Source organism: Amblyraja radiata, chromosome 5, assembly GCF_010909765.2.
Source record: "Amblyraja radiata isolate CabotCenter1 chromosome 5, sAmbRad1.1.pri, whole genome shotgun sequence".
In the NCBI taxonomy this organism is placed as follows: domain Eukaryota; kingdom Metazoa; phylum Chordata; class Chondrichthyes; order Rajiformes; family Rajidae; genus Amblyraja; species Amblyraja radiata.
In genome coordinates this window covers 91,391,227-91,413,151 of record NC_045960.1, presented here as the reverse complement: position 1 = coordinate 91,413,151, position 21,925 = coordinate 91,391,227, and the positions used below count along the sequence as shown (strand labels likewise).

The 21,925-nt window shown below is 41.4% G+C and overlaps 1 protein-coding gene across 2 annotated transcripts in view; it reads right to left on the bottom strand.

Moving 5' to 3' along the window:
* pcnx2 (pecanex 2) overlaps window positions 1–21,925 on the bottom strand; it is a 222,972-nt gene that overhangs the window by 41,141 nt on the left and 159,906 nt on the right. For both annotated transcript variants that reach the window (XM_033021735.1, XM_033021734.1), the window contains exons 27-30: window positions 19,912–20,168; window positions 12,646–12,879; window positions 8,736–8,839; window positions 354–498 (exon numbers count right to left, since the gene is read on the bottom strand). In XM_033021735.1, the coding sequence (XP_032877626.1) occupies window positions 354–498; window positions 8,736–8,839; window positions 12,646–12,879; window positions 19,912–20,168 (740 nt within the window). The remainder of the gene's footprint in view (window positions 1–353; window positions 499–8,735; window positions 8,840–12,645; window positions 12,880–19,911; window positions 20,169–21,925) is intronic.

Here is a 21,925-nt window from a genome sequence, read left to right as displayed (position 1 = left end):
TCACCCATTCCTTCTCTCAAGAGATGCTGCCTATCCCACTGAGTTACTCCAGCTTTTTATGTCTATTTTCAGGTTAGTAGCTTAATTGGCACGTAAATTGGCCTAACTGTATAGATGAGTGGAAGAATCTGAAGGGAATAGATGGGGAGAATAAAAATGGGATTAGTGTAGATTAGTGTAAATGAGTGCTTGGCATGGTTGGAATGGACTGGGTGGTCTGAAGGGCCCATTTCCATGCTCTATGATTCTACATCTCTACAAGTCTGTGAGCTCACTGTACGACACTCTATTTCCAAAGATGACAGATGTGCCTAGGCAACATATTTTCACTGATTGCTGGAGGACAGATGTACCTGGTGAAGTTTCAGGGACATTCGAATCCCAGGAGCAACAACCTTGTGAAGCAAGTCTATATCTTCGAAGACCCATTCCTGCGTGGCAGTGATTCTGAAATCTCCTTTGAATAACGCATGGAGTCCGTATAGAAATGATTCCAAGCTGCAAAGACATACAGATGGATCAGTACAATGTGAATCATTGTCTTAAATCCATTATGTGTACCCTCCTCATAGTCTAAAACAAATAATGGACCAAAATAACTTGATTTATCCATAATTTAAATTATATTATAAATAACACAGGAATTCTTGCTTGTCAGATTATCAGCAATTAACATCATTTGAGTTAAATGACCAAATTAAAAAGTTAAATATTGTCCTTAAATACAGTTTATTACAGTTATGAATACAATAAGTAAACAGCTTCACACAAAGATAGGAGAAAATCTGAGAGTCTCACCTCCAAAAACCTCTGGATGCTGAATCAACTGAAGTTTTCATTAGATTTTTTTGCAAGTGAAAGGTAAAGTGAGATGAAAAGGCGAATGGCATAATATTACCCTTTAGGTCACTATCATCATTCTTCACTGCATTGTTGTGGTGTATAAGGACAAATCTGATTTGAGCCAGGTCTGGTTGGCCTTTAATTCATGATAAATTAGACTCAGGTCTTGGTTAACTCATGGAGAGATAGCACTTGACCATAAAGTATTCAGCACAGCACATGAAGCAATGGGCAACATTTTACACTCAGTTCTCTAAAGGGGGCCTGAACACACAACTTTCTGATTCTGAGCAAAAATTTAACCTAACGGCTGATATCACAACTGCTGCCTTGGTTGAGCTCCCTTCTATTCGGCCCTAGCCTCAACTCACTAAACCCATTAGAAAGATACATGGGAGACATTGGGGAAACAGAATCTACTAAATGAGAACTAGAAGAATGGATATTTAAAAGCTTGCATAATTAGCTCTCGACAAGCCTCACACCTACTCTTTACAGATTGCACACATTGCTAGCTGTTCAACCACAACACCTACATGAGAGCTAAAAAAATAGAGCAAGTCCAGGCCATCTGGCCCTTCAAGCTTTCTCTGCCATTTATCAAAATCATAGCTCCTCTGCTTAACTGCCACATTCTCGCTTTCTCCCCATGTACCCTATTTCATTTTATATCCAAAAATGTATTTATCCCATTTCACGTGAACTTAATGACTGAGCATTCACAACCCTCCGAAGCAGACTACTTCAATTGATTATTCAAACATTATTTCCCTTTCATAAATCCAAATACCTCTGCTTGAACCTTGTTTTCTAGGTGTTCTGGAATTACATCATTCATTATAGATGCCAATATTTTACCTACCACAGATGTTAGGTTAACAGGACAGTGGTTCTCTATTCTTCCTCTGATTCCTTTGTAAGAAAGGGTCACATTTGCTACCTTCCTATCTGACAGAACAATCCCCAAATCTAGATTGTGGAAGATAATAATTAGAGCATCCACCATGTCTACAGCCACCATTTTCAAAGTTCATCATCAGGTCTTTGGGACATGGGTTTGCTGTGTCATCAACTTCTATGGTACTTTTCTTTTACTAATATGTATTTTCTTCAGTGCCTCATTCTCGCCTCTTTCTTGAATATCTTATATTTCCAGTAGGTTTTCATGTCTTCCATGAAAACAGGCACAAAGTGCTTGTTTAGAACATAGCACAGTACAGCACAGGAGCAGGCCCTTTGGCCCACAATGTCTGTGTTCAGCATGATACCACGTTAAACTAATCCTCTCTGCCTGCATGTAATCCATAATCCTCCATATCCATGTGCCTCCCAAAAAGTCTCTTGAATGCCAATACTGTAACTGCCACCACTGCCAGGAGTGGCAGCATGTTCCAGGAACCCACCACTGTGTAAAACTTCTTTAAGCCTTGTCCCTCTCACCTTAAAAATATGTCCTCTAGCCCTTGACATTTCCACCCTAGGAAAATGTTCTGAATGTCTACTCTAAGCATTTTAAATACTTATATTAGGCCTCCCCTCAACCTCTGACATTCCAGAGAAAATTTAAGTTTGCTGCCATTTCCATATTCCCACTTTAAATTTTCCTCTCTGAGTCGGGGACCCAGGTTTACCCGTAAGAATCTTTTCTTGCTTTACTTTTTATAGTTTTATGTTTTTTTTGCCAGATATTTCTCCTGTTCTACCTTTTTATTTGTCATTATTTTCTTGGTTGTCCTTTACTGACTTCTAAACTGCTCACAATCCTCAGACGTACTTATTTCTGGCATCTTTATAATCATTCTTGATTTAATACCATCTTTAATTTTCTTTTTCCAGTTGTTTTTTTCTGTCATAAAGGTATAATTTGTTTTGCAAATCATGTACCATGTATTTTAAGTGTCACCCATTGCCTTCCAACATCATATCGTTTAATGTTGTTTCCCAATCAACCACAGCCAGCTTACTCTTCATACTTTTCTGGTCTTTGTTTAAATTTAAGATCCATAGATACATAGAAAATAGGTGCGGAATTAGGCCATTCGGCCCTTCGAGCCAGCACCGCCATTCAATGTAATCATAGCTGATCATCCACAATCAGTACCCCGTTCCTGCCTTCTCCCCATATCAATAGACAATAGACAATAGGTGCACGAGTAGGCCATTCGGCCCTTCGAGCCAGCACCGCCATTCAATGTGATCATGTGGCTGATCATCGCCAATCAATACCCCGTTCTTGCCTTCTCCCCATATCCCCTGACTCTGCTATTTTTAAGAGCCCTATCTAGCACTGTCTTGAAAGCATCCAGAGAACCTGCCTCCACCACCCTCTGAGGCAGAGAATTCCACAGACTCACCACTCTTTGTGAGAAAAAGTGTTTCCTCGTCTCCATTCTAAAAGGCTTTCTCCTTATTCTTAAACTGTGGCCCCTGGTTCTGGACTTCCCCAACATCGGGAACATGTTTCCTGCCTCTAGCGTGTCCAAACCCTTAACAATCTTATGTGTTTCAATGAGATACCCTCTCATCCTTCTAAACTCCATAGTGTACAACCCCAGCTGCTCCATTCTCTCAGCATATGACAGTCCCGCCATCAAGGGAATTAACCTTGTAAACCGACTGCACTCCCTCAATAACAAGAATGTCCTTCCTCAAATTAGGGGACCAAAACTGCACACTATACTCCAGGTGTGGTCTCACTAGGGCTGCAGAAGGACCTCTTTGCTCCGATATTTGATTCCTCTTGTTATAAAGGCCAACATGCCATTCGCTTTCTTCACTGCCTGCTGTACCTGCATGCTTACTATCATAGGCTGATGTACAAGGACCCCCAGATCCCGTTGTACTTCCCCTTTTCCCAACTTGACGCCATTTAGATAGTAATCTGCCTTCCTGTTTTCGCTACCAAAGTGGATAACCTCACATTTATCCACATTAAACTTCATCTGCCATGCATCTGCCCACTCCCCCAACCTGTCCAAGTCACCCTGCATTCTCATAGCATCCTCCTCACAGTTCACACTGCCACCCAGCTTTGTATCCCTTGATTCCTCTGGCTTTTAATTGAAAACATCAGTTTGAAACACAATGTAAAATACTATTATATTAAGGAAGGTTACACTTTCCTACAGTCATTTTACAACTGTACTATTATTTAACTCTTTCTTGTTGTACCATACAAGTTCTAAAACAGTATTTTCCCTATGTAGTTTCTCAACATTTTCATCTAGAAAATCATATTGTAAACATTACATCAATTCATCTTCCACCTTATTACTGCTAATTTAACTTGTCCAGACAAGTCAATTTATGTCTCCCCTGATTACCCTGTTACATACACTTCTAATTTCCTGCTGCGTCTGAGATAATAATGGTTATTTTGTGGCTTAAAAATAGTCCCACCAATGCTATCTTTCCTTTACTGTTTCATTATTCCACCCAAATTAATTTTCACTTTATACCATCATCATCTGATTACTATTACACTGTTCCCAACCCTCATTTACACTGTTACCCCACCTTCTGCTTTTATGCCTTCCTGAATATGAAGTATCTTTGAACTAGCATAATCAAGGCGCCACAACACCCTGGCCTCACTCTCATTTCACTCCGGCCATCAAGGGGAAGGGATAGGAGTCTGAAAATGTGACCTCCAGGTTCAAGACTTCCAGGTTTCAGAAAGTACTAATCCTCCTCCACTTTGTAGAGCATTGTGAGAATGGGACCTCAACACATCAGGCAACACTAGATGGGCAGCTGTAGATTCACCTGAGGTTTTCTGGAATGGGATTCTAGCTGTCTGGACCTGGCCAAAGGCTATGGGTGGAACAACTCTAGAGACTGAGGTTGTGGGCAATGTGATCAACACATGAGTAATGGTGCTGAAGAGGGTACACAGTGGGGCTGAACCTTACTCCAGAAGAGAGTGCATATGTGGAATATTTTTTTGAGTATTCGGTGAAATGCTGGAAAGTTAGGAGAGGCAGAGGTGCTGGTGGGAGTTGTGAGTGGATAAATTCAGAGGAAGAAAAAGGGGGGAGGAGCTCATAGGGAGAGGTTAGGTGAAAGGGAAGAGAGCTGAGAGCTAGGGGAACTGAGGGGGGTGGGATTGAAGGAAGAAGTTATAGGGGGAGTAAGAGACAGATTATAGGTGGCTGAAGGGAAGGGTAACATGGGAAGAGGTAGTTGAAAATAGAATGAGTGTGTTTTTGCACTCGCATGCGCTTGTGTGTGTACGTCCGTGTCCTTTTACTCGTTGTTGATGTATATACACCAAATCGGTGTCATCTTGAGCTATGCCACTGCACCAGGATCTAGGTCCCTAGAGTCCATGTGGTATCCAATGTACAAGATTCACCCAACGTTAGAAGAAATGACAACCAGGTAACTTTCACTTCTCAGAACTAGAGTGAAATAAATCACATTCATCCACAAAGGGCCTTTCTAAGAATGGCAAAAGGAGAATGGTGAATACCACTATGTGCTTTATTGCATATGCTGTAATTGACACGTAACACAGAAGATTTTCAATAACTACTTATTTTGATGCAACAGGATAACAGAATACCCTGAATATTCAATAAAGCAGCTCTCCTCCTTTCATTTGGGAGCCACAGAAAGTTACATGGCGCCAACAGTCTGCCAACAACTAAAGAGCCATATTCAAACAGACACAGAACAATCGCATTCTTCTAAACAAGGGCATTTCTTATTTATCACTGCTTTGACCAATTGTCTAATATTCTGAGAAATTGTGGCACTAACTCAAAATATTGTTTATCTGTTTAGTTTTCATCTTGCATTCATGTTGTCTTGTGACCTCACCGGTCTTAAATTGTAATTTTTCCCATCCATACTGCACTCCAAGATATCTGTAATCCGATCTTGCGCATCCTCCATCGATCACCAGCTGCGGCAACAACTGAAAATCCATCCATCGATAACTGTGATTACAACTAATAATCACCCCATTGATAACTGTGATTACAACTGATAATCACCCCATCGATGCTGGCTGCGGCAACAACTGAAAAGTACTGGAATTCCCTTCCTCAATGTCCCTCTCTTTTCCCCTTTAATGTCCCAAAAATTATTCCCAGACCAAGCTTTTGGTTACCTGCCTAATTATATATTTAGTCATTCATGGATTGTGGCCAAGGACAATGGAGGCAGGTAAGAATCACCCACATTCACATGGGTCCGAATTCACAAATAGGCCAGATCAGGTAAGCATAGCAAGTTTCCTTTTCGGAAAAATATTAGTAAATTTGACAGGTCTTAGTGAGGATCAAGTACTCATGTGGCTTAGCATTACATTTTGTCCAATAACAGCTACTGTAAACTGCCCTGAGACTTTTTTCTGCCTTAAAGGTACTACAGAAATGAGCCGCTGTATCAAGTTTAATGAAGTTTTGGATTCATTCCCACAGCTATTTATGTGCAAATGATCTTGTGTATAAACTGTTTATTTGGATCTGTCTGGTTGATAAGCGTTGAGATCAGTATTCCCTCTCTCCTCACATTCCTTTTAAATAAGGTGCACATCCAGATGCACATCAAAGAACGTTTGTTTTTTTAAGCAGGAACGAAAAATAGTTAAGACACATTGGTCACAATTTAGTAACCACGGAATGATAAGAGGAATTGACAAACAAGCTCATTGTAGATTTTGCCAATCTGCTCATGACTTTTACTTAGAAAATCCCATTCAGTTTCTCCATGAATCATTGCAGTAGCGAGGGAAATCTAACAGGGTAACGTTCAAATGAAAGTACTTCCTCATTTTATGAAAGGATAGAATGAGGATAATTTGTTACGGGGTTGCCAACTCGCCAGACTACCCTGGAGCCTCAGATTAATCTCTCAGATTAACCAGCAACCTAGGAGGAATAATCGGGGCAATTCATCTCTGGCCAGCACATAACAATCAGCAGGATGCACATGGCCCTGGCAAATGTGCAGTCAATCTGGGAAGGCCAAGTAACGGAGCATTATTTTAAAACCACAGAGCTGTGTGAGGATTGCATTGCATTGACTGTCAGTACTGGCATGCTGGGTGACCAATGATGAGAAGGAGGTAATGGGAAAGGAGGACGAGTGTGACCTCCATGGACACTGATCTATAACAATTTAAGTAGATTCAAAGCTGTGGCATGTTAATTTGAACTACAGAACTTCTCATTTCCCTGTCAAGACTTAATGACGAGAGAAATTCCAGTCTTTGCATGAAAACTTCTAGTCATCAATAGGTGATTGTTTTGTTTTTCAATAGAATGGGAATTCTTCCCATTGACACTCGCTACTTTAAAAATTAATTAAAAAGTAATTTATACTTAATTGTTGCCAAATTAAGTATGAATTACACTCAAATTATTGATGCACTGAGTATCTGGTCACCATTGACTGCAGTTAATTTTATTCAGTTAATTCCATTTATTTTCTCACATTTACCCCGAACCTTTATTCGAGTAAGCATTGTCTTTATACCACATTGCAGCGTGACTGCAGTGAAAATAACCTGCAATGAGTTGTGGTGCCAATGCCTCAGCATTTGAAAGGTAGTGATTATATCCATATTTAATCTTTTATTCTCCAAAAATAATCATCCGCTCTCTGTAACTCACAGCCACAGCTACTGGAATGATCCACTAGTTCCAGAATATTCTACAGATAACTTCACTCATGGTTAAAATGATCATTAAACATGGAATCAAATAGTCTTTGGAACACACTATTTTGCATCCATTGCATCGATGATTGTGATGAAAAGACTACAAAAAGTAGTAAACACTACCCAGTCCATCATCAGCTCTAACCTCCCTTCCATCGAGGGGATTTATCGCAGTCGCTGCCTCAAAAAGGCTGGCAGTATCATCAAAGAGCGACACCATCCTGGCCACACACTCATCTCCCTGCTACCTTCGGGTAGAAGGTACAGGAGCCTGAAGACTGCAACAGCCAGGTTCAGGAATAGCTACTTCCCCACAGCCTTCAGGCTATTAAACCTGGCTCGGACAAAACTCTGATCATTAATAACCCATTATCTGTTATTTGCACTTTATCAGTCTATTTATTCATGTGTTTATATTTATATAATGGTATATGGACAGGATCAGTTTTGTAGTAAATGCCTACTATGTTCTGTGAGCTGAAGCAAAGCAAGAATTTCATTGTCCTATCTGGGACACATGACAATAAACTCACTTGAACTTGTTAAACTAGGATCGATTAATTCCGTTCTCTTTCTTTGCCCACTCTCTTTTGGTGCAAATATCATGATTCCTGGGCCCTACATTTTTATCTGTTTTAAAATAATCTAATGTTCACTAGCTCAATAATATTCACAATTTATTTGATCCAAATCTTCAAATCCTATTTATTTTTAAGTCACTAAAGGTTTGCCTATATAGGCTTAGTGTCGTAAGCAATCATTATATTATCAGGAAAGTACCGCTTCAACAAAGGACCTCAGAAGCAATGTGACAGAAAAGGACACAAAGTGCTGGAGTAAAGCAGTGGGTCAAGCAGCATTCCTGGAGATCATGTATGGGTGCGTTTCAGGTCAGGACCCTTCTTTAGTCCATTTGGGGGGAAGAAAGCTGGAAGAGATCTTCTGCTGTGTGCTTTATGAAGCAATGTTCTTCAATAAGCTTCACCAGTAAGAAGGATAGACAGCAAGCTGTATGGTTTTAGTAGAATGTATCATGGTACTACCAATAACAGCTTGCATTTGATAGAGCACTTTTACACATGACAATTAATTTAATTAGAAAATCGGATACTGTTTCCATATCTTGTAACACAAAGCAGCTCACTAATTGTTGCACATTTATATTTTTGCAATGTTCTCTACATTTCTTTAAATTGCAGGATTGGCTAAGACCAAGATGGATTACCTGATGGACATGTTGTGTGTTGCCGTCCCTAAAGCTCTTCTGCCAAGGATAGAAAGGCTGTAACAAAGGGTTACCAGAGGGGAGTCTCCATCACTCCTCACAGGCTGTGACATAATATAGAACACGGGAGCATTACAAGCAGTTCACAACCGATACACTTGGCAGTACAATTTAGACACAGAATCACACAATGTGGAAGATCATTCAACCTATCATGTCTGTAATGGCTCTATGCCTGCTCTTTCCCCAGAGCCCTGCATTTATTTATTTTTAAAGATAGATGTCCCATTTCCTTTTCACCTCCATTTCAAGCAGCACATTCCAGATCTTAACAGCTCGCTGCTTCAGAAGAAAATTCTTGTTTTTCTCCTGATTGTTTGAGCTGGCCTATTAGAAAATAAATAAAAATAAAGTTTGTTTGAGTGGAACGGAGAAAGTGATAGGAAAGAAAACGGGAATCAGTAATGGGTCAAACAGCCCCTCAAGCATGTTCTTCGACAAAGAATTGGACACTGAACATCCATGCATTTCAGTTCTGTAACCGTTCATGCACTGACTTATAAAGAATTTCCAATTTCAGTTATGACATTGAGTTGACCTCCTCTGACCCTCTAAGCCTCAAAAGCTTTTTGAAAGAGTGAGCTTCTGGCCCATTATCCTTGACATGACCAATTGCATCTTGGTACCATTCCTCTAACTAATAGTTCTCCTGTTCTGCACTCCACTAACAGAGAAATAGCCCCGCCATATTCATTCTTTCAATTCCTTTAATCATCTTAAATAGCTCAACTACCACACCCGTTAATTTGCTAAACTCAAGGGATACAATCCTAATTCATAATACAATTCTAAACTCCAGATTGTAGTGGTTAGTCTGCGACACAGTTCATCGAAGGCCAAAAATCCTTTGCGAGTCGCAGTGGATTGAATCAAACATCGAACATCGTACTTCATCGAGGTGTACAATTTGTGTTCATTGTATTCCGTATTGGCTTTGAGACATTAATAGCAAGGAGGTAAAAATAAAATTCACGTGGGAGAGAGTGAATGATAATACCTTAGTGATTCACAAGAATGAAATCTTTCCACACATCAGCAATTATTAACTTTCATAAAAGTGAAAATAGACTATTGGTGCACTGATCACATGAAAACAACAGCTTCCTCTGGGTTCTCTTTACGCTGCAGGGATTAAAGACTGGAACTGCAAAATTATTCGCTCAGCAGTCAAACCCAGTTTTACTTCTGATACTGTGCATTGTGATGTGAGATAGAGGAAGTGTGTTGGAGGATCTGTTAGACAGGGGTGACATGGTAACCCTGCTGGATCAGCATCATCCAACTCAGTATCCCATCCCTGCCTTCTCTCCATACCCCCTGATCCCTTTAGCCACAAGGGCCACATCTAATTCCCTCTTAAATATAGCCAATGAACTGGCCTCAACTACCTTCTGTGGCAGAGAATTCCACAGATTCACCACTCTCTGTGTAAAAAATGATTTTCTCATCTCGGTCCTAAAAGACTTCCCTCTTATCCTTAAACTGTGACCCCTAGTTCTGGACTTCCCCAACATCGGGAATAATCTTCCTGCATCTAGCCTGTCCAACCCCTTAAGAATTTTGTAAGTTTCTATAAGATCCCCGCTCAATCTCCTAAATTCTTGCGTGTACAAGCCGAGTCTATCCAGTCTTTCTTCATATGAAAGTCCTGCCTTCCCAGGAATCAGTCTGGTGAACCTTCTCTGTACTCCCTCTATGGCACGAATGTCTTTCCTCAGATTAGGAGACCAAAACTGTATGCAATACTCCAGGTGTGGTCTCACCAAGACCCTGTACAACTGCAGTAGAACCTCCCTGCTCTTATACTCAAATCCGTTTGCTATGAATGCTAACATACCATTTGCTTTCTTCACTGCCTGCTGCACCTGCATTCCTACTTTCAATGACTGGTGTACCATGACACCCAGGTCTCGTTGCATCTCCTCTTTTCCTAATCGGCCACCATTCAGATAATAGTCTACTTTCCTGTTTTTGCCACCAAAGTGGATAACCTCACATTTATCCACATTATACTGCATCTGCCATGCATTTGCCCACTCACCCAACCTGTCCAAGTCACCTTGCAGCCTCCTAGCATCCTCCTCACAGTTAACACTGCCCCCCAGCTTCGTGTCATCTGCAAACTTGGAGATGTTGCATTCAATTCCCTCATCCAGATCATTAATAAATATTGTAAATAGCTGGGGTCCCAGCACTGAGCCTTGCGGTACCCCACTAGTCACTGCCTGCCATTCTGAAAAGGACCCGTTTACTCCTACTCTTTGCTTCCTGTCTGCCAGCCAGTTCTCTATCCACATCAATACTGAACCCCCAATACCATGTGCTTTAAGTTTGCATACTAATCTCTTATGTGGGACCTTGTCGAAAGCCTTCTGAAAGTCCAGATATAACACATCCACTGGTTCTCCCTTATCCACTCTACTAGTTACATCCTCGAAAAATTCTATAAGATTCGTCAAACATGATTTACCTTTCATAAATCCATGCTGACTTTGTCCAATGAATTCACCACTTACCAAATGTGCTGCTATCCCATCTTTAATATCTGACTCCGGAATTTTCCCCACCACCAATGTTAGACTAACTGGTCTGTAATTCCCCGTTTTCTCTCTCCCTCCCTTTTTAAAAAGTGGGGTTACATTAGCTACCCTCCAGTCCTCAGGACCTACTCCAGAATCTAAAGAGTTTTGAAAAATGATCGCTAATGCATCCACTATTTCTGCGGCTACTTCCTTAAGTACTCTGGTATTCCTTGATTCCACTAGCCCCGAGAGCTCTATCTAACTCTCACATAAATCCATCCAGTGATTTGGCATCCACTGCCATCTGTGGCAGGGAATTCCACAAATTCACAACTCTCTGGGTGAAAAAGTTTTTTCTCACCTCAGTCTTAAATGGCCTCCCTTTTATTCTACGACTTTGGCCCCTGGTTCTGGACTCGCCCAACCTTGGGAACATTTTTCCTGCATCTAGCTTGTCCAGTACTTTTATAATTTTATATGTTTCTATAAGATCCCCCCTCGTCCTTCTAAACTCCAGTGAATACAAGCCTAGTCTTTTCAATCTTTCCTCATATGACAGTCCCGCCATCCAAGGGATCAATCTCATGAACCTACGCTGCACTGCCTCAATCACAAGGATGTCCTTTCTCAAATTAGGAGACCAAAACTGTACGCTATACTCCAGATGTGGTCTCAACCAGAGCCCTGTACAACTGCAGAAGAACCTCTCTACTCCTATACTGAAATCCTCTTGTTATGAAGGCCAACATTCCATTAGCTTTCTTCACTGCCTGCTGTACCTGCACGCCAACTTTCAGTGACCGGTGTACATGGACACCCAGGTCTCGCTGCACCTCCCCCTCACATAACCTAACCCCATTGAGATAATAATCTGCCCTCTTGTTTTTGCCACCAAAATGGATAACCTCACATTTATCTATATTATACTGCATCTGCCACGCATCTGCCCACTCACTCAACCTGTCCAGGTCACCCTGCAACCTCCTAACATCCTCTTCACAGTTCACACTGCCACCCAGCTTTGTGTCATCCGCAAATCCGCAAATTACTGAAGCACATTTCCGACTTCAGGATGTCCAAGAGTTATTTATAATCACTGAAGTATTAATGAATTGTAGTCACTGTTATTGACGAGAAAATGTGACAGCCAATCGTGAACAGAAGGCTCTACAGAGCAGTAAAGTATTAATGAACAGTAGGGAGACCAGGAGGAATTTCGCCATTCTCGTTTGACCTTGGGTTCTATATGGAATCCATAGCTAAATATCAAAAAGGTGTGGAATTAAACAGTGGATGAATGAAATGAGCAATACGATTGCATTGTGCACCTTTGTCCTTTTACTGTTGCAGTGTTGGATCCATTCCAGGTAGGTATTGCAGAAGCTGGCTCTCGAGATTCCCTTGAGGCAATGATCATAGTCCTCATCAATGTTCATGTTAAACACTGCTGGGTCCCTGTCGATGTAATTCCACGCTGTGCAGGGATGTAGTGCCTCCCGTATAGATTCGTTGGTCAACCAGTCTTCCAGTTTCGGAGAATGAATCAAGTAGTATATTATGCTCTGTAAAGAGAATTTCATTAATATACAATTTGAACCCCATAGCCATTCTAAATAAGCTTATCTCAATGTGATAGTGTCATGTAGCATGGAAACAGGGCTTCATCCCACTGAATGTAGACACAAAATGCTGGAGTACCTCAGCGGGACAGGCAGCATCTCTGGGCTGAACATCAAACATGCATTTGCACTAAATCTACACTATTCCCATTCCATTCTCCCTGCATTTACAACTCCCCCCTGATTCTAACACTCTCCTAAACATTAGGAGCAATTTACAGTCTCAATTAACCCACTGATCCACAAGTCTTTGGTATGTTGTAAGAAACCAAGAAAAGCTGCACCGTTGTGTACTTATAGCAGATGATATTTTAGTTGGAAATGGCTCAAAGGAGACATTAAGATGTGATCTGAATGCTGTTCTTAGTTGTGGTTTAACATTAGAATACGAGTAAAACACTTAAAACATTATTTTCAAGAAGCATTTACTTCAAGAAGTTTAATATAGATTGTCATCACAGGGTGCTTGACAGTAACGATAGGGAAATGGACAATGAGATAGAGAGAGCGAGAATGGGAACAGCGACCAAATGTTTGGTGAAGGGGATGTTTTAATAGGAAAGAGCATGTCAGGGAGAGGCAGAGAGGCTGAGGAAATGGTCTAATATATTGAGGCCAAGGACAAAGAATGTGGGCAAAGCTGTGGGCAAATGTTTCTCATTTCCCATCCTGCCGGCCTCCATTATTGTTTGTGACAGATGTAATTTCCATAAGATATAGGAGCAAAATTTGCCCCTTTTGGCCCATTGTGTCTACTCTGCCATTCGATCATTGCTGATCTGTTTTTCCCTCTCATCCCCATTCTCCTGCTTTATCCCCGTAACTTTTGACGCCCCTACTAATCAAGGACCTATCAATCTCTGCTTTTAAAATTCCCAATGACTTGACCTTTATCGACAGGAAGCAATCAAGTGCTCTGGTGCGTCATGTTTGTCATGACAGAAAGTACTAAAAGCTATTCCAGCCCAAGATTCCTCGATTAACTGCCTTGCCCTGCTTGTTGTCACTATTCACTCACAATTCACCCATGCATCTGGCTATGGTCATAATTTGCACGTTGTTCCCACTTCAGTCACACTTTCACCATTAAGCTCGCACCTGACTCCTGTTTGTCACACTTTCCCTCTGAGAGAATAATGGTACCAGTTGTAGCTCAATGGTTAGTACTCTCACCTCTTGAAGCAGAAGGTGATGAGTTCAAGCCCAATTACAGAGACTTGAGCATAAACTTACACACCAGTACAATGGTAAGGTAGGTACTGCAATGTTAGAGGTACCATTTGTCGGATTGAATGTTAAACCAAGCCACTGTCCCTATTCTAGGCGTGATCACATTGCTGTTTGAGGAAGCCTGCTGGGCCCAAAATGACTGACACATTTCCCATATTTCAGCAGTTACCAGACTTCAAAAGAAAAAAACTTTTATTACGTGCAAAATTGCCTATATGGGTGCAAAAAGATTACTATATGAAAGCAAGTATTTTCCTATTTACTTAGAACACAATTACATGTAGATTTTATGCCAATTAGTAAAAGAACAGCTTACCAATACTCAACCTACTTTAACAGAACTGCTTTCAACAGAGGGAGAACATTACAGAAGTAAAAATGGTTTTCTTTTGGGAGTGTATAATTCCTTTTGATTGACAAGCAAACCTACAAGTAGTGTAGACACAAGAGACTGCAAATGCTGGAATCTGGAGCAAAAAACAAATTACTGGAGGAACTCAGTAGGCCAATCAACATCTGTGGAGGGGAATGAACAGGTGACATTTCGGATCTGATGAAGGGACATGTGGTCTGAAATTAATTTGCGGGGTAATATGTGCAGTTCAGACCCAGTTGCCAGGGACAAGGATGGAGTTGTTGAGCAAGCCATGAAGTAATGAATTCAGTCTTCCTAATCTGCCTTTTCAGAATGGCAGGCAGTGACTAGTGGGGTACCGCAAGGCTCAGTGCTGGGATCCCAGCTATTTACAATATATATTAATGATTTGGATGAGGGAATTGAATGCAATATCTCCAAGTTTGCGGATTTCACGAAGCTGGGGGACAGTGTTAGCTGTGAGGAGGATGCTAGGAGGCTGCAAGGTGACTTGGATAGGTTGGGTGAGTGGGGAAATGCATGGCAGATGCAGTATAATGTGGATAAATGTGAGGTTATCCACTTTGGTGGCAAGAACAGGAAAGTAGACTATTATCTGAATGGCAGCCGATTAGGAAAAGGGGAGATGCAACGAGACCTGGGTGTCATGGTACACCAGTCATTGAAAGTGTGTTAGCATTCATAGCAAATGGATTTGAGTATAGGAGCAGGGAGGTTCTACTGCAGTTGTACAGGGCCTTGGTGAGACCACACCTGGAGTATTGCGTACAGTTTTGGTCTCCTGATCTGAGGAAGGACATTCTTGCCATAGAGGGAGTACAGGGAAGGTTCACCAGACTGATTCCTGGGATGGCAGGAATTTCATATGAAGAAAGACTGGATTGACTCGGCTTGTACTCGCTGGAATTTAGAAGATTGAGGGGGGATCTTATAGAAACTCACAAAATTCTTAAGGGGTTGGACAGGCTAGATGCAAGAAGATTGTTACCGATGTTGGGGAAGTGCAGAACATGGGGTCACAGTTTAAGGATAAGGGGGAAGTCTTTTAGGACCGAGATAAGAATTTTTCTTTTCACACAGAGAGTGGTGAATTTGTGGTATTCTCTGCCACAGAAAGTAGTTGAGGCCAGTTCATTGACTATATTTAAGAGGGAGTTAGATGTGGCCCTTGTGGCTAAAGGGATCAGGGGGTATGGAGAGAAGGCAGGTACAGGATACTGAGTTGGATGATCAGCCATGATCATATTAAATGGTGGTGCAGGCTCGAAGGGCCGAATAGCCTACTCCTGCACCTATTTTCTTTGTTTCTATGTTTCTATGTGTCTCGACACAATCCCGGAGGTCTACGGTCAATTTCTTCATCTTCATGGCTTGGTTTTTGCTCTGGCATGCATTGTCAACTGCGGGATCTTATGTAGACAGGTGTGTGACTTTCCAGGCTCGAAGGGCCGAATGGCTTACTCCTGCAACTATTTTCTATGTTTCTATGTGTAGTGCAAAATAATCTCTAATTTTTCAGTACTGGATGTTAGGTGAATCCCTTAACAATTAAGAAATTATGGAGAGGTTTAGAAAATGGATGTTGTCAGCTCACAAGTGAAAACAGATGCAGTGTTTTTGGATAATGTTGCCACAGAACACCATGTAGGTAAGAAACAGAAGGAACCAGAAAATATACCACAGTAGCAAGTACAGAAATCATGCTTTGGGCAACAACAATTGATAGCTGGATAATTTTGGATGGGAATTATACTGGTAGCTATGTCAGAGGATGCAGGTAGATTGAGGGGGGCACGGGGATGAAAAGGTCTGGATTATTTTTGTCACAATTCTAAGTATGCCTGTTGTGAGTTTTGATACAAGCCTTTATGGTGCTGTGGACAGATGGAATGTTGATTGGAGAGAACGCAAAACAGGTTTGAGTAGGCACAGCAAATATTCGAGAGAAGAGGCAGGTTGGAGATGAAGCACAATTAAATAATATAAAGCAAACCTTTCAGGATTGACATTGGAAATAGTTTTACCCAATATTGATTTCCAAGTGCAGTTCCCACCACTTGTAACCTCATCTTTACGAGAATTAACCATTTGCCATTGTCACTGTCAGGTGCCAATTAAAAGGACACCATCTAAAACCTATTAGATAGGCTAACTATTCCAGGAAGTTCGGAAGCAGTTAACACTGCTTTGAACTGTAATTACTTGCCATTAAACTCTGAGCCTGCCCTCACTGGAGTTTAGAAGGATGAGGGGAAAAACTCTGAAACTGAAACCGAATAATCAAAGTACTTGATAGAGTAGATGTGGTGAGTGTGTTTCCACTAGCGGGTGAGTCTAGGAGCAGAAGGCACAGCCTCAGAATAAAAGGAGGTACCTTTAGAAGGGAGATGAGGAGGAATTTCTTTAATTAGATGGTGGTGAATCTGTGGCATTCATTGCCAAGGATGGTTGTGGAGGCCAAGTCATTGGGTATTTTTAAAGTGCAGATTGACAGGTTCTTCATAAGTAAAGGTGTCAAAGGTAATGGGAAGAAGGCAGGAGAATGGGGTTGAGAGGGAAAGATAGATCAGCCATGATTGAATGGCAGAGTAGACTCTATGGACCAAATAGCCTAATGCTGCTGCAATGACATAAACATGATAGTATACTATTGTTACAGGTTTTGTTTGAGCAATTTCCCCCATTTAAAGGATTGCATGACTAATCAAAAACTACATTAAACATGCAGATCAATAGACAATAGACAACAGGTGCAGGAGTAGGCCATTCGGCCCTTCGAGCCAGCACCACCATTCAATATGATCATGGCTGATCATCCCCAATCAGTACCCCGTTCCTGCCTTCTCCTCATATCTCCTGACTCCGCTAAAGCATCCAGAGAACCCGCCTCCAGAGGCAGAGAATTCCACAGACTCACCACACTCTGTGCGAAAAAGTGTTTCCTCGTCTCCGTTCTAAATGGCTTACTCCTTATTCTTAAACTGTGGCCCCTAGTTCTGGACTCACCCAACATCGGGAACATGTTTCTTGCCTCTAGCGTGTCCAAACCCTTAACAATCTTATATGTTTCAATGAGATCCCCTCTCATTCTTCCCTTCATTCGTTCTAATTAGGGTTGATAATGATTCTGGCACTCAAAATTTTTAAATAACTTATTGATCCTGGTGGTACAGTACCAACATTCCCCCTCAACATTGATGTCAGATTTGTGATTGAGGCAGTGCAGCGTAGGTTCACGAGATTGATCCCTGGGATGCCGGGACTGTCATATGAGGAAAGATTGAAAAGACTAGGCTTGTATTCACTGGAGTTTTGAAGGATGAGGGGGGTCTTATAGAAACATATAAAATTATATACGAACTGGACAAGCTAGATGCAGGAAAAATGTTCCCAATGTTGAGCGAGTCCAGAACCAGGGGCCACAGTTAGAATAAAGGGGAGCCCATTTAAGACTGAGGTAAGAAAAAAAGAGAGTTGTGAATTGTAGAATTCCCTGCCACAGAGGGCAGTGGAGGCATAATCACTAGATGGATTTAAGAGAGAGTTAGATAGGGGCTAGTGGAGTCAATGGATATGGGGAGAAGGCAGGCACGGGTTATTGATAGGAGACGATCAGCCATGATCACAATGAATGGTGGTGCTGGCTCGAAGGGCCGAATGACCTCCTCCTGCACCTATTTTCTATGTTTCTATTTCATAGAACGGGCTGCATGGAGTTTCAGTAATCATTATTTACGCTCTGCTAGTTTCACGAGCGGCATAAACTGGTGAATTGAAAAAAATGTTCAGTTAAAGATCAATCAGAGTCAAATAGGGAACTACGTAATAATATCACGGTCATTGGCATCTCATATTATAGAAATGTAAAATTTTCTATACATTCTTGAACCAATGTCTGTTGTAGAAATGCTCCCTGCCAGAACTTCCTCTCCATATCTTGTGGAACACTGATGATTTCCCGTATAACAATGTTTAAAATTGTGATTTAAAACATTTAGTAAGACTGTTTGGTTGATGTAGTGTGCTTAACGGTGCTGATGCAGAACGCAGAGAAGCAGGGCAAGAGAGAAGGGAAAACTGTGAATGCTGGAAGTCTGAAATAAAAGCAGAAAATGCTGAAAACACTCAGCAGGTCAGCCAGCACCTGTGGAGAGAGAAACTGCATTAATAGTTTATACCATGCTGGCTACTGTTGCTGGTTCAGATTGGTGAACATTCTCTCGAACTGCACAAATCCAGGATTTTCCCAGCTTGCACTGTCGAACAAGAAAGTCTGGGACCTATTGATTGATTCCGAGTCCTGTCTCTGTTAGTTTGCTCCACTACTAGAGTCTCTGGAATTCAGCTGAAGAGCCCAGTCTTGCTGAGATTCCCCAGCAATCTGCTGCAGAATTACCATTTTGGATCCTGTGCCAAGTTTGATATGGAACAGGATCTGACACCTAATAGATTAACTGGAGCTGCAGGGGCTCAAAAACGTACGCTGTGACTTAATAAACATTACTTGGCTTTCCTTTAATTCTTTTCATTATTTAAATATGGTTTGAATTGATCTTTTTTATTGTCTGTGAAAATGCAAGAGACGTATAAAACAATGATAAGAACCACTTATAGTCCCAAATAAGTAGAGGTGAGAGGGACGGCATTCAATGGTTATGGGGATAGAGCTAGGGACTGAAATGTTTTCATCATAATGGGAAAAGTGAGACATGTTCCAGGTTTTAAGGATATACAGAAGCAGGGCAAGTAGAAGGGAAAATGTTCATTGTCCTTTTCTATATGGATGGTACCTGACCTGTTGACTATAGCCAGCGCTTTCTGTTCTTATCTCCATCCTACCATATCCCCCTCACACTTACACCAATGGTTACATGTCGTGGCCAACTTTGTGACACCTCTCTCTGCAACTCCATGAACAGTAAAGTGAACAGACCTGGCTCGACCATTCTTGACTGTTTGCTAAACACCCTTTCTCCCCGTCGCTAAGAATTTTATAATCAGTAAACAAAGCATTCAATTAAACGTTTTAAAAAAATCAACTTTTTTAAACAGCCTATGATTTTGTTCACAGCAGTGCTCTGAACATAAATCTTCTATTTATGTTGACAACTCTACGGATAGTAGGTAGTGTTTAATTAGGACACTTGGATGGATTTTTCCAATGTATTTATCACCTCTCAGATGCACTTTGCTATCTTCTACTCCTGATTTATTGTCCAAGTGAAACTTTGATTAAAGCTGGGTTGTAAATCTCTATCGTAACATATAATTTTGGTGGGCGTAGTAGAAAGAATCCTAAAGCAACTGGACGAGAAGTGGAGACAAAACGCCTACTTATAAAGCAAAATAACTTACTGGCATACTACTACCTTTACGTAATAGGTGATGAGCATCTTTCTCAGATCAAACATCTGTAGCATACATGCTGCATTGTTGTCACTGATGCTGTAGCCTTCCAGCACATACTTCGATGACGTAACTTCCCAGGCCAGCCAGCGCTGGATAAAAGCTGCATTGAATGACAGCATGTGAGGCAAATGTCCTGGCTCACAGCAGCAACAGCAACCCTCATCATCCTCAGCTCCCTCTGTTATTGCTTCAACCTCCCTCTGTTGACAGTATGTACCTGAAAAAAACCAGACATCATACCACATGTGAAATATATCTCATTCAATATGTGCCTGACAATATGTACTATGCAATATATCGTGCACAATATTTACTGCACAATATGCATGTCATTCCAAAATGTATCATTCAATACACCCCTTTTGAAATGTCCAGTTCAACATGAATTGTATAACACAGAAATTTACAATAATCAGTGTAAAAACATTAAATATGCCTACTCTGATAATGTAACAAATGTAACAGCAAATGAGATATGTTGTTCAAAAGGGAACTGCAGATGCTGGAATATCGAAGGTACACAAAATTGCTGGAGGAACTCAGCGGGTGCAGCAGCATCTATGGAGCGAAGGAAATAGGCGACGTTTCGGGCCGAAACCCTTCTTCAGACGAGCAAATGAGATAGATTTCCAGTCAGAAGGTTTAGAGAAGAACACAAAAAGCCCACCACGTTAGATTGATGTCTGATTCTGGTCACTTAAAATTGCATTTCCTGATGTCTCTCAGAGGCTGACATCTTATTACAAATACAGTGACTTCTCATTGCTGTCTGTCTGTCTGTCTGTCAAACAGCCTTTCAAGCAATCTCCAATGTTTCAAGGAGGTCGCCTCTCATTCTTCTAAACTCCAGCGAGTACAGACCCAGTGCCGTCAAATGCTCATCATACGTTAACCCACTCATTCCTGAGAATTCCAGGGACCTTCTCCAGAGCCATGCTAACATGCCAACTTGGCCATGCTGACAAAGCTGTCCCATCTATGCTAATCCCATTTGTTTGCATTTGGCCCATATCCCCCTAAACCGTTCCTTCCATATACTTGTCCAAATGTCACATACCTGCTAAATGTTGTTATTGCATCTGCCTCGACTCATTTATCTGGCAGCTCATTAAATGTACCCACCATCCTCTGTGCGAAAGAAATGTCTATAAGATCACCTCTCAACCTTCTGTGCTCCAAGGATTAATGTCCGAGCCTGCCCAATCTCTCCCTCTAGCTCAAGCCCTCGAGTCCTAGTAATGTCCTCACAATCTTCTGTACTCTTTCTGGTTTAATGACATAATTCTTATAACAGGGTGACAAAATACTGAATACAATACCCCAAGTGCAGCATTACCAACTTGTATGTAATAGATTATGCTAACTAGATGAATGAATTAATAAGTTTATTGGTCAAGTATATACATACAAGGAATTTGCCTTGGTGCTCCGCCCACAAGTGACAACATGACATACAGTGACAGTTACGAATGACAAATAAAACACTAAACATTAATAATAAAACATCATTGATCAAACATGTGAATTAAATAAAATACCAGAGCAAAAGGAGGCTACAGACTTTTGGTTATTGAGTAGAGCTACTACTCGTGGAAAAAAAAGCTGTTTTTATGTCTGGCTGTGGCAGCATTGACAGTCCGGAGTCGCCTTCCAGAGGGAAGTAATTCAAAGAGTTTGTGGCCAGGGTGAGAGGGGTCAGAGATGATCTTACCCGCTCGCTTCCTGGTCCTTGCAGTGTACAGTTCGTCAATGGAGGGAAGGTTGCAGCCAATAACCTTCTCAGCTGATCGGACGATTCGCTGCAGCCTCCGGGTGTCGTGCTTGGTGGCTGAGCCAAACCAGACCATGATGGAGAAGGTGAGGACAGACTCTACGATGGCCGTATAGAATTGGACCATCATTGCCTGTTGCAAATTGCGCTTCCTCAGCTGCCGCAGGAAGTACATCCTCCGTTGTGCCTTTTTGACTGTGGAG